A 17,554-nucleotide genomic window follows, 5' to 3' on the forward strand; every position below is an offset into this window, starting at 1 on the left:
GACTCTTCTTACCATGTTTCACGTATGACAATGATATCAAGCTCTGAGGCTGAGCCAAGGCTTCTTGTTCTTGCTTGTTTCTTGTGCTGCATGCACTGATGTGGAACTGTTTCAGATGTGCTTCATTGTACCCAGCACCTCATAGGGCAGGCTGAAGTATCTCACTTGCACACAGTTGCTCTGAATATGTTTTCTTTAGCTGCAGTTCAGTTACACTTACAGTGCTTACATAACAGAGGAATAAACCTTTCTATTCTGGAAAAAAAACTTTCATTTTCAAATTTCTAAAGTGTGTCTGCTTTTCAAGTTTTGTTTTAAGCAATTCCAACTGCAGCTAAAGCTGTCTTGCAAGTTGTTTTGAAGTTAAAATTAAAATTAATTAATGGAATTAATACCAACCAAGGGAAGCGGTTGACTATAGAAGTCTTTGAAGTTGCATTTTCATTGGACAAATAGTTAAATCTGTTCTTCAGTTCTAAGTAGTTTTGAAACTTAGAAAATTGTGTATGAGTGAAATAAGGCGAGTAGTGGTAGCAAACATATTAATTTTCTTACTCCTGCTGAGGTAGTTATCGTTGATCTTAAAATATTCAAAAGATGTGAAATTTATATTCTTATTTTTTCACTTTGGTTCTTTATCATTTTTGGTTTTATCTATTTGGACATGTTCCAGAAAGTAAAATCAACATTGTAATATGCCTAAATTTAGCAGATGTATGTTGAATCAAACTCACAGTGCTGTTTGATGTTTTTTTTTTTTGTTTGTTTGTTTTTTGTTTTTTTTTTTGTGACAGTTCATTGTCCATTGTTCATTGTCCAAGTTTTAGACTTGTTTTTTTTTTTCTTTTTTTTCTTTTTTTTTTCTTAATTAAAATCAACTGAACATACATTTAAATTTTTTATATACTATGATTAAGAGAAAATCAACAATTCCTTTCAGAAAAGCAGCATAAATACTTCCAAATTATGCTTCTATTTTTCTTCTAGAACATGCTTGTACAGTATGCTGGCATGTGTTAGGAGTTTCAGTTTCATATTTAGTAAAACGCATATGACATGAATTAGTCTTCTGATGTCATGTGAAGATTTGAGCTTTACTTTGATACGAAAGCCATATATTTATTAGAAATATGAGGAATCTTAGTCTGCTTCCGAATGATGGAAATCTAGATACATTTAGTTTCTGGAAAGCATTTCATTTTGAATGTAGGACATTTTGTGGTCTTTCTTGAATCTGTTTCTGGACTACATTTTGCAGTGAGTTTCTTTGAAAACCATAGCAGTATAAAGGTAACATATTGGACTATGACTTTATGGGACAGCACTGAGGACTAAGTAGCACGTACATAAAGTTGTAAAATGGATAACCTCAAAACCCTTGTGTTTTGTTTTGTTTTGTTTTTTTTAATCAAGCCTTTCCTTAAAAATATGTGTAATTCTAAATTTAAAATTCAGATGTTATTTTCCTATTGATGAAGCCATAAAAACAGATCTGCCATAAAGCATCATTTATTTCTAAAATAGACATTATATAAAATATTCCCGTATAAATGAGAAGAAAGTAGAAATCAAATAAAAACAAATTTTTAATTGAGAACTGAGTGTGCCAACAATGTGACCACTTAATTGTCTTCCACATAAGATCAATGCCTCAGAAATATGTGGTTTCCCTGTTTGAAAAAATGTGAAGTTCTTTGTAGAATATCCTGCAAATCACTCTTTGGAGTGCTGCAGGAAACTCAAGAAAGTTATTTCCATTTCAGAATGGTACTTTTTCAGTGACAGTATAAATTCGTCTATTTCTTTCAAGTTTTTCATTGGCCAAATGTTTCACTAGCACAGCATTTTCATTTCAACTTCAAGGGAAAAAATAAAATCATTCCTGTAGCTGAAGCTTATATTCCATAAATAAAACATGAAGTCAATTATACAACTGTTTTTTCTGCCTAGACTGTTGCAGATAATTTTAACTGAACCTAGAAATTGAAATCATCAAATTAGGGAATTTTCTCTGGGCATATAAAATGAATGTGGCAAATAAATGTAAAATGAAAGAACATTTGCATGTACTAATGGACAAACCTCTAGATAATTAAGCAAACCTGTCTAGGAAAGACAGGTGCCTAAACTTTGCTATAGCTTGAAATCACCGGCTGAAAGAATATGAATAGAATTGAAAAGATTATGTGACATTTCTCTCTTTTATTCTCGATGAGAAATTAATGCAAGAAACTTTGAAAGCCAATGTCATTTCAAAATGGTTTTGCTCAGTAGCGGTGTAAGTGTTTTCCAAGTGTAGTACAACATCCAAGACATCTGTGTGGTTCAGGAAGTAGTGATCCCAGAATGTGTTACTGGATATATCAATGCTTTTCCGTTAATAAATACTATCCTTGCTGCTCTTGCTCATCTGAAATTAAGTACGAGTCAGCATTCTTCAGATATTAAGTACGAGTCAGCATTCTTTTCTGTATCATGTTTGTTTGAGTGACTTCAGTGTCTACTAATATGGGAGCTCCCAAGGAGGTTATTTACTGGTGGTCTAAGCAAGTATCACAGAACTGTCTTTGCCAGTGTTTGAATCTTGGCCATCCATCTGTTCCTTAAATGAGAGAAAGAAAAGTCTATTCCTTGTCCTACAGTACTTTGTGTGCTTATTAGTCAGTTCAGAAGTAAGCTGTGGTCACCAGTGTGCATAAATTACAATTTTATCTTCAGATACTGTTTTTCTCTGTTACTGGCATCCTCAATTTACAAATCTAAACCCTATGCTTTCTGCCCGGTTCTCATTTTATATTTTTCAAAATATTAAATTTAAGCATTCTTCATCTTTTATGATAAGTTGTTTACCCTTCAATAAGGAGGAAAGATTATAAATAAAGTAATTTTTCATCAGCGAGTCTCATGTCCTTAAGCCACGATTCACCACAGAGTTCTTGAAGTTTCATATTATTTATTCATGGTACATTTTCTGAGGTTAAATTCATCAAAATTTACTCTGATTTTCTTGGGAAGAAAGAGGGCTGTTGTTGTGGGGTTTTTTTTGTGTATGTGTTTGTTTTTCTCATGCACTAAATCATAGATGTCTTTCACTGAAATTTTAAAAAGTAAAGAAAACTTCCTATCAACTTCATGAAAGTTGGTGTTCTGAGTTTCATTTTAAAGCAGAATGCTTTGTCTCAAGGCAACTGTATGTCTCTCTTACTTAAGATTATGTTGGTAGATATAACTGTGATTTATGTTGAAAATCAGAATTATAATCTGGTAATTTAAATACAGGTTTTTTGTTTTTTTTTTTTGAAGCCTTGTATTTGCAGTAGGCTTTGCCTGACTGGAAAAATGTGAATGTTCTTGGTGTCCTATTTCCATAAAAGTTGTTTCAATCTAAATTATATTTAAGTAATGAATAGTAGGGATCCATTTCATTCTGAGAATGACAGATGAGCAGAAGGTGTAAATTGATAGTAAGCATTATGTGAAGAAACAAAGCAACTTCTTCTGATTCAAACTCTATATATTAAAAAAAAAAAAAAAAGAGAGAGAAAAAAGAAAAAAAAAAGATAAAATGCATTTGTGCTAATAACAGGCATCCTGCAATAATGAGGAAAGTCTGTGTTCTGTCTTCCCCTTAAATCTAGCTTATAAGATAAAGAAAGCAAATTAGTGTGCTGACTCCTAACACAAGTGAAGAATGTCTATTGACAGTCTCATCACAAGCAATAACAGTAAAACACAGCACCTACAGTGCAACACTCCAGCTTCCTCAAGCTTTCCATCAGCACCTGGAAAGTCAGCTCTTCTCCAGTGAAAGATTATCTTATACAGACCAGGTCATCCTTTCTCTTTGTAACCAAATACCAGATTGGAGGAGTCAGCACAAGACTTTGTCGTATTCATTATTTTCCTTTCCTTGAAAACTTGACAATAACAATATAAATAAAGAAATAGGCTAAGGTCTCACAGCTTTGCCAGCTGATTTTTTACTCATTTGTATATTAGTGTGCATAATATTTGGACAGAGATTAAAATGCTGGCAGTTTTAAAATTAAAAAGTCTGGAACACCAATGTCAGCTGGAACAGGCTGCCCAGGGTAGTGGTGGAGTCCTCATCCCTGGAGGTATTTAAAAAATGCGTGGATGTGACGCTAATGGACATTGTCTAGTAAAGAGACTTGCTAAGTAAGATAGATGGTTAGTCATGATGAACTTCATTTAAAGGTGCTTTTGTTTTTTTTCTTTTTTTCAATAGCACTGCATTAAAATCTTACAGGAATAAAACAGAAGACACAGATTTCTCCCCTGTTCATATTTAGTTCTCTCTGAGAGTAAAATTTTATGCAATTGAAAGTCAAGTAGAAAACTGTGTTATGAACTTGTAGGTAATAGTAGTCAAAAGTTGATCACAGTTGCTGTAAATAAGTTTCTTTCCAGTGTCTTAAAATCCTGGTTATTAACTCCAATAATAGCAAGGGATTACTTTTTCACATCATTGGTTTTAGGGCTTGGGGCAAAACACTCTTTTTCTTGGATCATAGAAATTGAAGCACAGACAAAGAAACAAACAAACAAACAAACAAACAAACCAAACCAAACCAAAACAAAACAAAAAAAAAAAACCAAAAAAGATTCTCTTAGTGGTATTATTATTGCTGATATTTCAAAAGCAGCATATAGCAAAATGTAGGAGAGACTTTCTATAGTCTTTGCAACACTGTAGGTATGTAGCACTGACATTGACTTCACTGTGCCCAGCCAAAATGGAACAGTGTTTAATAAACCTCAATATTCAAAAGCTAGAATTTTTGCTGCAATAATATCATTTAGACAGAGAGATTCCAAAGACTTCCTAGTATCCTACTTGTAGTCTTCCTACTGAGTTAATACACAAGATACTCAAGTGACTGGAGTAAAGTTGTGTGGTCAAATATATAAAAGCAACGAAGTATGTAATGACAGTGATGCATGTTTTTTCCCCTCCGTGAAGAAACAAGTCATTACCACCTTGATTTTGTATGTGAAAATTGTACTACTGGAATTATTTCAGTTATCAAACAGAATTTCTTGTTTTCAATCAGTAAAATCTGTCACTGCTTCAAATATAAGACTGAATATTAAAAAAGTATAAAATGAATAAGTGAATCAAACCTTAGGACTTTTAATAGTTTCTTTGGGTATAGTTTCTCTTGCTGGATGTAACATGAATACTTGAGAATAGGAGACAAGGATACTTCAGGTTTTCCACACATTTAAGAAAAAGACCCTTTAATTTTCCCAAGTGAAATAAAGGTATTGCAGGATTGAACTAGATTTGAAACAGTATGAAGTTTTAAACCAGACAAATGGCACTGCTGACTGCCAGTCACAGGGTAGCTGCGTAAGTTGATGTGATAGCATCCTCTGCATGCTATGTTGGTGGTGACAGATCCTTTTTGGACACTTGACTGATGGTGTTTTTGACATTCCCAGTACAGACAAGCTGCCTGAGGTTATTTTACTTTCATGCCATTGTCATTTGACGTTAATAACTGTTGAAACAGGTATGAATTGACAATCCTGGGGAACTGTTGAATTCCCATGCCAGATTCTTGTAGCTGGCCTGTTAGTTTCAGTCACAATGCAAATGTTTCCTCACTGTTCAGGCAGGTTTTCGTGATTCTTACTTTGCACTTGAAAGCAAGCTTGAATTGAGAGCAAAGGTTGCCAGGGATATTTTCAAGTAATGATGCTCTGTCAGCTCACTGTTGTACTGTTGGCCATACTAATACTTGATAAATATTTATGGCATTATGAAAAGCACTGGCCTGCAGTGTGAAGCAATATACCCAATCTGTAAGTGTACCTAGAAATCTAACCTCAAGGACTAATTAATTGTAAAGACATTTTATTTCTGGAATGCCTTCGTTTCTGTGGGACTAATCACTGAATAAAATTATGTTCACGTTATTTCAGAGCGGAAAATAGCTATATACCTAAAGAATAAAAATAAAATTAAATAGTACTACTACCAATAATAATAGTAGTAAACAGGAATAGGAGGAAGATAGCTGCATTAGTACAAGCACTGATCAAAGGAAGTCACTTATTAACTATAAGTGATTAACTGTATCATCTCTTCATTTTCTTTATACATTCATTCTTTTGTAACAATTGAGGAAGAATTTTCTTGTTTTTGTTTTTTGTTTTGTTTTGTTTGTTTGTTTGTTTGTTTTTAATATGGAAACCACATTCTTAACCAGCATTTCATTGTTTCCTACTGTTGTAACTTTGGTTACAGTTTACTAGTCAACTGTGTGTGGCATTTCTGTATTTGAGAGAAGGATGCTCTTTCATCTGGAGTGTTTCCTTTGTTGTCCCTGCACATGTACTCGCAGTCCCAGAGCCATTGTGATGATGCTGGCATATTAGCTAGTTTTACAGTTAGTAGGTGGAGTTCCTTAAAAAGGATTTGATTAATGCTTTTAATATATAAACTGCATATATTGTATGTGATTTCATATTGGTATGGTGTCAGTAATTTTTTGTTTCACAAAACTGCTCTCAGAAGAGTCAGCCTGGGTCTGATTTAAAGGGAGATGATATCCCCTGTGTCATCTACCTAGCAGCCTGTGTAATTAGTGGTATGCTTTCCTTTAACTGGTCTGGTTCATGTGTGTGCAAAGAAAAGAAAGAACAACGTAGATAAGAATGTAGATATCATGCAAATAAAGTGCACTTTAGGGAAATAGCTTAATGGAAGGTAGCATCAATATGATAAAATTTTTAAATACCATTAATGCCTTCAAAGGTATTCAAATAGTGCAGTAAGTATTTATATTAAAGATGGGATAGTTTGGTGTCTGCGTGCTGGCTAATCCCTTTGATCAGACTTTCAGAAATGAAATATTCAGGAAAATGTCCATTTTCACATAGCTGGGGAACTAACAGGATACAGCGCTGGCCATTCTCCAGCACAGATAACTGCACAGTATAAAATTCATGGAACCCTAACTTTATGTATCTTGTAGCAGCTCTGTTTAGGTTTTGATGATTGTTAGCAGAAATATCAACAAATATCTTTTTTTTTCATAATTCATCATCATCATAGTATCATAGTCTAGTGCGGGTTGGAAGGGACCTTAGAGATCATCGAGTCCAACCCCCGGGATTCGAGACCCTGTGTAGCAGAGCAACACTTCTACCACTTGCGCCACAGGGGTGATTCAAACCCGGGCCCTGGTGTTGCAAGCAGCATTCCTACCACTGCGCCACCGGGGCACATGATGTAATTGCTATTAACATTGCTACCCTCATGCAAAAATAATTGTTAAATGAGGAATGGTGGGAAAATAAAAGCCTCTTTTTGTATAGCTCTTAGACTACGTCTTCACTCAGTTAAAAAAAAAAAAAAAGAAAAAAGAAAAAAAGCGTTAGGAAAATATACCAGTGTTTAAAGTTACAAAATAAAGTGTGCTCATGTCCTGTAATTATTCATTTGGATTGATCACTGCATTGTTTTATACTTCCATAAACAAATTTTCATAGCACTATAACTGAACAGAGGAAAATTGGCATTTCATAAAACTGCAGGTATATTCAATACTATATACACATTTAAATACCCGAAGTACTTAAACATGAATAGTCTTAGGGCAGTTGAAGAAAAAAGTGGCAAAGACAAAATAAATTGTAGAATATTTTTTCAAAGGCAGCTGTCATATTTACTTAAAGTTTATTTTTTCACGGCTGGAACAATACATTTTCTGTAAATTAATAAACTTGAACAATGTTTGTAATTTTCCTTCATAATCCTTCATTTTATTTTTTCCCTTAGTTATTTGCACTTATGTAATATGAAATGAAACTACTGCAGGTGAAAGATTTGAAAGTCACAGCATGAGGAAAACACAAAGCATTTTCCAGAGGTGGTATTTGTTGGAACACAAGCAAAATTTCTGTTTGTGAGTTCCATATCTCAGATCTTCAAGTATAATTGCCTGATGAAAAACTAATTTTAATAAAAATAAATTGTTTTCAGAGTTACAGACCACTATCCTTGCTACTGCCTCATTGGGAAGCAAATTTTTAGTTTACATACAGATTCATTTTCTGTTCTTTTACACTAAGTAGAACTTCTGTTACCTTCATTACTTCCTATCTATTATTACAGAAATTTGTGTCATTTGTGCATTACCAATATTAATCAGTAATGTGTATTATTCAATACAGGTAATATCCATACGTTCTTCTGAGTAACATTAAAGTAGTCACATAGACATGAAGTTGCTGTGTATATAGTATATGGCTCAGTAAAGTAGCACAGTGGTCCTGTGGGTATTCTATTTTTTTTTTATTTTTTTTTTTCCCTATTAAATTCTAATTAAAGTTAGGTGGTTTTTAGGAGAGATAAAGTGATAAGCGTGGCTTTTCTGTGCCATCTCTCATTCTTGGTAGTGAATGTTGGATCTAAGTCCTATTAATAAAAACTGGAGACACTTTGCATTTCTATTCAGAGTAAAGATACTCATCTGGATTTGGTCTTGTAATAAATGCAATTTAACAGGAAGACAAGCCAAACAATTTGTGCAGAAAAAATATATATTTTTTAAATTAACTTTTTTAAGATTACACAGTTTAACATTAGGGAAAGCCCAAAATTACATGTGTTTTTTTGTTGTTTTTTGGGGGCAGGGGGAGAGGAGGAGATGCGTAAGAACACTTTCTTTTATCCTCCTATAATATTGCATATGTGCTATTTCCATCTTAAACATTTGGTCCTTTAAGTGGGCAGCTCCTTAACCTTATTTTTGAAGTTTACAAGCCACGTATAAATTGAGCCTTTCTTCTTTTTACCAATGCAATAACGTACGGTTGCTAGCAATTTTCCTGGAAGATAGAGCGCAAACTTATGGATCTGGAGATGGCATTGCTCAAAGAGACAAAAGTTAAATAGAGCCAGGAAAGCAGTCACCACTCTTCTTTTCTTCTGGCAGCCCACAATGGTGGGTGATGATAAACTTCCATAAGACTTCAGAATGTGAACTTTGGAAATGAATGTAAAAAAAATGAGATATTACCAGAGGTCACAGAGCGCGGGGTCTAGTCAAGACTACCATACTTCTAGCAAATACAGAGAAAGATATCTAAGGATGGTGAATATTTTTATATTTATACTTATGTTTATATTTTATACGTATAAAACCACTTCCATCCCCTAGAATATGTTCTGTACCATGAGCTGTTTTAAACTTTAAGTACTGGAAAAGCTCTTAATTAATACAAATTTATATTTCAAACATCAATTGCTGATATTATTTCATCATTGAGCTTGTATCACATTTTATCAACAAATGCATTTGTCATCCCGTGGCATAGCTTATTGAAATATACAGTGTCAGTGGCTGGAGTGCATATGACACCAGTTTATTCCTCTGAGAAGAGATGTAGAAATGACGTATAACTTTAGGCATAACCTGGAAGCTCAGATAAATTGCAGGAAACTGTTGCTAATATAAAGGTGTGTCTTTACAGATAAGAAGTTTAAAGCTGTGCTGCCATGAATATTTATACAATAACCAGTGCCTAATTAAGTTACCCTTTCAGTTTGTATTTTGTGTCACCTCATGACATTTATGTAACAGCATAATATAAATAAGTTATAAGTAAGGTGAAAATGCATTCATTTTGATTTTGTTTACAGCTGTAAACGCATGCTTTACAATTTATCATTCACTCCAAGAATTCAGTTAAATTAAAAAGAAACTAGATTTTTTGGTGACAAGTACCAGTTACCACTAAAAAGTCAGCATTTATTACCAAAAACTTTAATCTACAAGCATTAAAGAGATTTTGGTGCTAGTTCTGTGTTGACTTATTCGACTGTATTTTTTTTTTTATATATTTTTTTATTTTTGCATATAGTCAAAATAAATAGGCTTCTTAACAGTGGCATATCTCTTTAGTGGTGTGGTAGCAGTCATTCTTAAAGATTACTACTTTGGTTGATCAATTTATGTACTAAAAATTATCACAAACACATTTTAAAATTAATAAGCAATATTTCATTTCTTACCCAGAAACACAAAGCATTCTAGGCTTGCTACAGATAAATGGTGAGCTATGTTAAAGATATACACAGTGAAAGGAGAAATATGGCTTTAGCTTTGAAAGGTAATTCACCTGCTTCTAAAGATTTTGCTTGTAAGACAAGGAAAAGGTCTAAGGCAATCCCTTGCAAATAAGCAATAGCTATCAGAATGTATTAGGTGAAACTAACTCACACAGTATCCTCGTACCCTTGACCTTCCAAACACATTTGCAGATAATGTTGATGCTTCTGACAGCATACACAAATCCTCGCAGTTCTCTGTGAAGATAGTTCAGTTCTGCATTGAAACTGTATTCTTTGTCATATTAAGATGACAGTTGTTGTAAGATACAAGTTTTGAGTTATGCGGCAATACGGCAAGCTTTACAGTCTGTGTTGCAAAGTATAGCCATAATCTTGTAGTGCTTACAGTTAGAGAGTTTCTTCTGTGTGGCAGGTGGGAAATGGGTTAATCTGAGTTTGATCAGCTTAAATTAAACTGCCACTCTCAAAGGCTGTTTCTGAATCCAAACTTTCAAGATCCAGATATTGCTGTTACAGAGAGGAGAGTGAACTGGGAAGATGAAAACTAAAAAAACATTCACAAGAAACAGCTTTTTCTCTCCAAAATCTGCTGGAATTGTAGTGTTAGAATGTATATAAACAGAGCTTGTTGCTTTAGCTTGAGGGTATTTTTATGAATACATACTGATATTAAGATTTTTTTGTCTGTGTTTACTCATTCTACATTTCATAAATATATCCTTTCAGCCTGGGTGAAGGCACAGTGAAATAAAATACAGATTGAAAAAAAGTAAAAATATAAAATACTGTATTTTGGTCATCCTCCGGGAAAAAATGCAGGCTCTTTATGGAGCTATTCACCCTCGCAGCATTTTGATTGTTCTGTAATACAGTCTAGCAAAAATGAAGATGTGAGAGGGAAGGAAACATGGGAGCAAGAGATTTTTACCTTTGTGCTACCGGCCTTTCTGAATTGATTCCCTGGTGTTTATCTGCAGCTGGAGTTACTGGGCAAGTCTGCAGAAACCCTCTCTTGGGGACCTGGCCTACTCTTTTGCCAGTGCACTGCCCTGTTTCTGTGCTGCCAGCGTATGGCAGTGTGTCTTGTAAAGCCCCCTCCATGGGAAGATGTGATTTATAGGCACAACGCTGGTTCAGCAGACATCATGAATATCCAAGGAAACAACTGAAGGGGAAGAAGGAAGGGAAAGCTGGAGGGAAATTTCTTCATGCATGAGCAGAAAATAAGTTTTGGAGCTACGCTTTTAAATGAATTCATCTTATTCCTATTAAAATCCTTAAGTTTTTATTGTTGTCCAGAGATAGACCTGCTCTCTCCATATTTCCATCAAGGCTGTGCCTGTACAAAAAGTATTAAGGAACTGTATGCTGCTACCTGAATATTTTCATCTTCTATACGAAGGTAAATGTCATCTTGAGGTTACTGAAAGAAAGTTCTGTCCCTTCCCACAAGAAGCAGAGGATATTATTAGAAGACCAACTTTGGGAATCTTAGCGCTGAGATAAAGTCTGCAAAAAAATCGAGAAGGGCTAAGGGAAGTCTCTTGATTTGTAATGCTCTGAAGAATCCCCCTAAATTTTTTGTGTCTTTGTGACAGCAACTGTGTTAGTCTCAAAACTGTCCTAAAAGCCTCTGTCATTTGAGCTTTCTGTCAAGAAACTCCATCAACTGACATAATAATTTGAAACAATCAATGTCTGGATTACTCATGGCCCAGAATAAAACATTTTATCCAAGTGTATCTTGAGGACCTGGAAGAAAGACCTGTCTCCCTTTCTTTTCCAGCATAAGTTTCTGCCATTGCCTAGCCAGGCAATGATTCAAAGACTGTAGCAATTAGACATGAAAAGATTTTACTTCAATATATATTTGTACTAATTACTGTGAGTCATCATCACCAGATGCTTCAAGGAATGCATGCCCTGTTGGTTTTTGTGTCTGATCAAATTTCAGCACTGCACTGGAGATATTATCACCAAAGTATTTTCCAGATGTCTTCAAAAATAGTTTTTTGTTTTGTTTTGTTTTGTTTTTTTAAAGGCATTTTAATGGAGACTTTTCTTGGTGACTGAAGTCAACCAGTCCTAAGGACATTCAGATGTAGACTATGACAGTGGGCGCTCATTTTGGGCCGTGTGCCCAGCCTGCTCTCCAGAAAGTTTCCCTTAGGTGAAGTGTACTCTGTAATAAAAGGCAGTCAACTTATCTGTAATTCCTCTCATCTGTGGTTTCACATTGTATGAATGCCAGTTTGAGATGTTTGTTTGGCCAGTGCCTGGTAATTTTTGACAGCAAATTTGGAAGTGGATAGCATGAGGCTGGGTGTGCAGAGGAGCTGTTGTACTGTCTCAGGGGGAGCTCGCATTTCAATAGATTGGCAGATAGGGACCACTCAGATATAAATCACTGGGATGCAAGGAAGACTCAGAAAGAAAAAGGAGGATTTGAATTTTTATACAAAAGTTCCAACTAATGACCAAGAAACTACAAGACCAGAAGTAGGTGAACGGAACTGAAAAAATTCCTGACTAACTTGACATAGGCATTCTATACAGCAAAGACAGAAAATTTGTTTTTGAAGAGCTTCCTATTGCTGTCATCTCTTTAGGTTGTAGAAGAATACCCTATATCCTTTAACAAAAGGTCTTTCAATAGTTCAGATTTAGCTAAAGAGCAGTAAGTGCTATTTTAAATATTATGTCTAAAGTTTTTCCAAATTAGATTTGTATTTCAAGAAAGCTTCTAGAAAGATGCTGCCTTGAAAACTTACTTATTCTTTCTCTGTTACCTACCCCCAAATTCAAAAATTGTAAATTTGGTCCTAGTATTCTAAACTCTTATATAGGTTCCTAAATCATGGTTAATAAATGGATTTCAAACTTTATGCTACTAACTTAAACTAGTTTGTAAGAAGGTAGTGATTTTTCACCATTTTTGAGTAAACTGTTAACATTATAACTTAAATATTTTTATTCTTTTTCCAGAACTAGAGGCAGAAGAATGGTGCAAACATCTTTGCATGGAGTGTCTAGGAACCAGGCTTAACGATATAAGTCTTGGAGAACCAGACTTGCTTGCAGCTGGAGTCCAGAGAGAACAAAATGGTAAGTAACTTTGGAATTGCTCTTATATGATGTATTAGCTTATGTCCCATGTTATCTTTGCTAGTGTTTGTGTAGTTGTATGGATTTTTCCTTTTACGTAAAAGTAACTCGTTAGTAACTAAGCATTTGGATGTCTTTTCAATGCTTCATCATTCATTGTTTTTGGTTTTTTTTTTTTTTGTTTTTCTACAAATGAATGTGATTATATTCTATACCACATAGCACATGTATAGTGACTTCATGTGCTCATTGCGGATGTCAGTAACCTCTCTGGTTGTGAAACTATGGAGTGTGTGGTAGAAAAAAACCCAGTAGGTGTTGTTCCACAGCCTTTGAAAGACAACAGTGAATATTTCATCAGAACCTTGGACCAGAAAACTCATATTTTCTTTAAACTCATACCTGTCTGGAATAAGGAAAAATCGACATCTAAATGATGTCAATTACAGGTGGAATGGACAATGGAATATTCTAGTCAGCACCAAGTCAAGCTTTTAAGTTGTTGGAACATAAATTCAGATACATGTCCAGAAAGTTTGCTAGTGGATGGAATATCCAATAACAAAAGAAAATGTGTGATTATCCTGCCACATAGTTCTTATTAATGAACATGAGTGCAAAACCCAAATGTGCTCGTTCATTCCTCCCTAAATCACATCACTCAATAATTATTACCGTATTGATGCTTTTATAAAATCCAATAGCTTTTAACAAAGTAATAAAACAAACTGACTCAATGTTCATAACGAAACAAGCCAACTATCATTATAAACAAAATGACGTAATTAGATTACAGAATGAACAGCACTATGTCAATTATATTTTATTGATTTCTTACTAGATTCCTTAATAACATTAAATATATAAAAGTATCCTCAGGAAATTCTATTCAAAGATCAGTTATTGTTCTTTTGCAATTTAAAGGAATTTCAAATGTTTGTGAAGTTCTTTCCACAGTCAGAAACGGGATTTAATTTGGTTCTTGTTTTAACTTTCCACTTGTCTCAAGCTGTCAGGCAAGTATAGAGGGAAAAGCTGCTAATGTTGTAGGAAAGTGATAATGATCAGATACCACTCAAAGTATCCTATGTCTGTAAGCTTGTAGGCTGTAGGTGTAAGACTTTTATGCATGCCACTGAAGAGAGAACTATGTGAGCACATTAAGTTAATTCATGAATTAGCAGGGAAATAAATCTCGTGAAGAGTCTCTGATGTGAGCCGAAAAATAGCTTAAAAATCCTTAAGCTCCTTCTTCAGTGTCCAGAAGCTTTCAGACCTGGATAGTAAATACTCTGTTCCATCTTGTCCTTTGAAGGGAGAGATTCAGTTATACACATGACTTCCAGAAGGCATAGATTAGTTCTATTGTGTAAACTAGTCTTGATTCAGTTCCTTCAGTGTAGAATTAATTGCAGTGCTCCCAAGCAGCATCTATGAACATAATTAGCATCTTTATTGTTCTGTGTAAGTAAATGAAAACAAAGATAACAAAGCGGCAAAGCATGTATATTTTCTGCATATCACGTGAGTAAGAATGCATGGAGGGTATAATTAACTGTATTCTCATTAATCCAATGGCTGTACACATATTTGAAGAGCACACTCTACTAAACCATTAGTTACATCAGTTACATTAGATACGTATCTGCTTCCATCCCTCATCCTCTTGATGTACAACTCAACTTTTTAATAAGCATGTTTGAAATTCAGCATTTTCTCCTTAGTTGTCTTGTTCTGGTTTGGAAGTGTCTTTTAATCAGTTTGAAAGGAGAATACAAAGAAAAATATGTGAGAAGCCTATTTTATTTTTATTCATTTGAGTGTGCTGTAGGAGCTTTCTTTATGGATTCCTAAGGTAAAGCCAGTCAGCTGGAACAGTGACTTCAGCTCGTTGTAGTTATCTTATTCTGCAAACTTGGTGTTGTTCTCTGCATGACAGTTTTATGAAAAAGGTGACTAATAGGAGGTTGGAAACATTTGGTGAACTCTAATAAAAATTTCGAGCTTATTTTCTTGCACAATTTCCTCATTTTTATTCATATGTGTTCCCCATATACTTTACGTTGTCCTAATATTTTTATATGTTATATTCTTCATCTGTCCAAGTATACCAAGTCCACAGATTGCATTCTCCTTGAGACTACAGTATTGGTGGGTTTACAATTTTAAATTTTCTTTGACATTTTAAGGGCTAAAAGCAATTGAGTAATAGTGTTATAATGTACTGCTTATATCTCTGTGATATGACAGGGTGCTAACATCATTAATCCCAACAGAGTAGGTGTTAATCCCATCCCACTGTCTTTTTTAAATGGTTCCTTTGCCTTAAAGATTTTTTGAAGTGTTTGCAATCTGATTTTCTTGGGTCGGAAAAGAACTAACTGAAATAAATGGGTTGTTGTTTTGTTTTTTTTTTTCATAACTATTTTACTGTGTCCTAGCAGTGATATTTTTAATACACTCTCTTCTTCGTTTGTCCATGTACTTTCACATTCTTGTCCTTTAGAGGACATTTACATGATGTCTAGCAGGACCTCCTAAGGGTATTCAGTGAAAATACCGAGTTACCTGGCTATCTCTAGAGAAAGTCACTGACCCTGGGGTTATTCAAGGGATGACTGGATGTTGTGTTGAGGGACATAGTTTAGTGGGAGCTATTGGTAAAAGGTGAACAGTTGGACTGGATGATCTTTTAGGTCTTTTCCAACCTTGGTGATTCTATGATTCTATGAAAAGACTATGTTTTCTGTTGCGTAGACATATGTTTTAATCACTAAAACTAGGTGTATGGCCCTCCAACTAGCATATTTTGTTTGCTAGGTTTGCAATAAATTATATGCTTTGTTATGAATTATCTAACATTTTTTTTCATAGAATCATAGAATCGTTAAGGTTGGAAAAAACCTCTAAGGTCATCTAGTCCAACCATCCACCTACCATCAAACCACTAAACCATGTCCCTAAAAAGTTACATATGAGCTTGTTGGAAGGTGATTTTCATTTATTTATTTATTTATTTTACTATCTATCTATTTATTTATTTATTGTGACAGATGCAAAAGTATGGATTGTAAAACAGTTTGTTTCAAGAACTGGCAAAATCATTGTTTAGTGTGCAGTTGTCATTGGTGAATGGCCGTACACTGTTTAGATATTTCTGTCACGTGGGAGTCAGATACATGTCAGCACAGTGACTGAAACTGGGTAATTCTTGTAGTGTTTTGGGTTGTTCAGTAGGTGCCAGTGAGATCTCCTTTACTGGAACTGCACTGTTGCTTGACCGTCTAGCGCCAAGCAGTTCTGTGGTGATGTAAGCTACAAAAGCAAGACTATAGATCTCTACTGCTTAGAGGAGACAATTCTAGATACTACTGTGGGAAGAACAGAGAACACTTCTAAATGATACTCGCACAAAGCACATCAGTATCAGAGTGCTTCTCACTGTTCCAGCTCTGTTATTCCTTTGAGTATTACCACAAGCATTACTGTGTAAACTGCACCATAGGAAATGACCCCTATGTTGTTTTACTTTTATATCCAAGGCTCAAAAACCGATGGCTGCTTAGTTTGCAGTAATACCTAGTTTCTAATAAAACTGAGATCTGAAGTGAAGCTTCCCTTACTCTCCAACCATTTTACATCCCTGAACGTTATTTTAGAGGGAGGAGGATTGTAATGCTGATCCTGATTGTGCCTGCTCAGTCTCTTTCTTCCCTTATCCCACAGGATAACATCACCTTCCACCCCCCTGGTTTTTTGAGGCTTTTATTATACCTATTCATTTCCTGCTAATCCATGGGATTTTTTGGTGTTCCTCATCCCTAAAACAGCAACCTTGGTCATGATTTTTATTATTATTGTTATTATTATTATTATTAATTTTATTATTTTCAAAGCAAGTATTTTCTTACTGTTTGTGAATATCTATCTATCTAGATTATATTATTAAGAATGAGAGTATGGAATTAAATCAAAAGCAGCAAAGAATATGTGATCCCATTTAGATAACAAATTTAGAATAGTAGGAGCACAGTTGTAATAACTCCAGGGAAGAAAGTCTAGGCTCAGCTGACCTCTAATAACAATGACTACATGTAGTCTTTTATTACATGATACTTAGACAAGCTTTTCATATTGCTTAAGTTTCTAAAGCTACTGACAGGGAAAGAGAAGGTACATGTAGAGTAGTGTCTTTATGTAGGAAAGCAATTAGAAAGGTGTCATCCAAGTGGACAGTATACAGTGAGTGACTATGTTTCCTATGGAAATTAAATCAGAATATTCAAAACAACATTGGGTGAAAAAGCATTGTGTGCAAACAGTGTTACTAAAGTTGTTCAA

At 34.6% G+C, this 17,554-nt stretch overlaps 1 protein-coding gene across 4 annotated transcripts in view; it reads left to right on the top strand.

The window, feature by feature from the left end:
• DOK6 (docking protein 6) overlaps positions 1–17,554 on the top strand; it is a 245,358-nt gene that overhangs the window by 121,307 nt on the left and 106,497 nt on the right. For all 4 annotated transcript variants that reach the window (XM_015855138.3, XM_085537556.1, XM_085537557.1 and 1 more), the window contains exon 4: positions 13,094–13,213. In XM_015855138.3, the coding sequence (XP_015710624.2) occupies positions 13,094–13,213 (120 nt within the window). The remainder of the gene's footprint in view (positions 1–13,093; positions 13,214–17,554) is intronic.

The sequence above is a fragment of the Coturnix japonica genome, chromosome 2 (assembly GCF_054131305.1).
Source record: "Coturnix japonica strain WE chromosome 2, WE-NBRP24, whole genome shotgun sequence".
Classification (NCBI taxonomy): domain Eukaryota; kingdom Metazoa; phylum Chordata; class Aves; order Galliformes; family Phasianidae; genus Coturnix; species Coturnix japonica.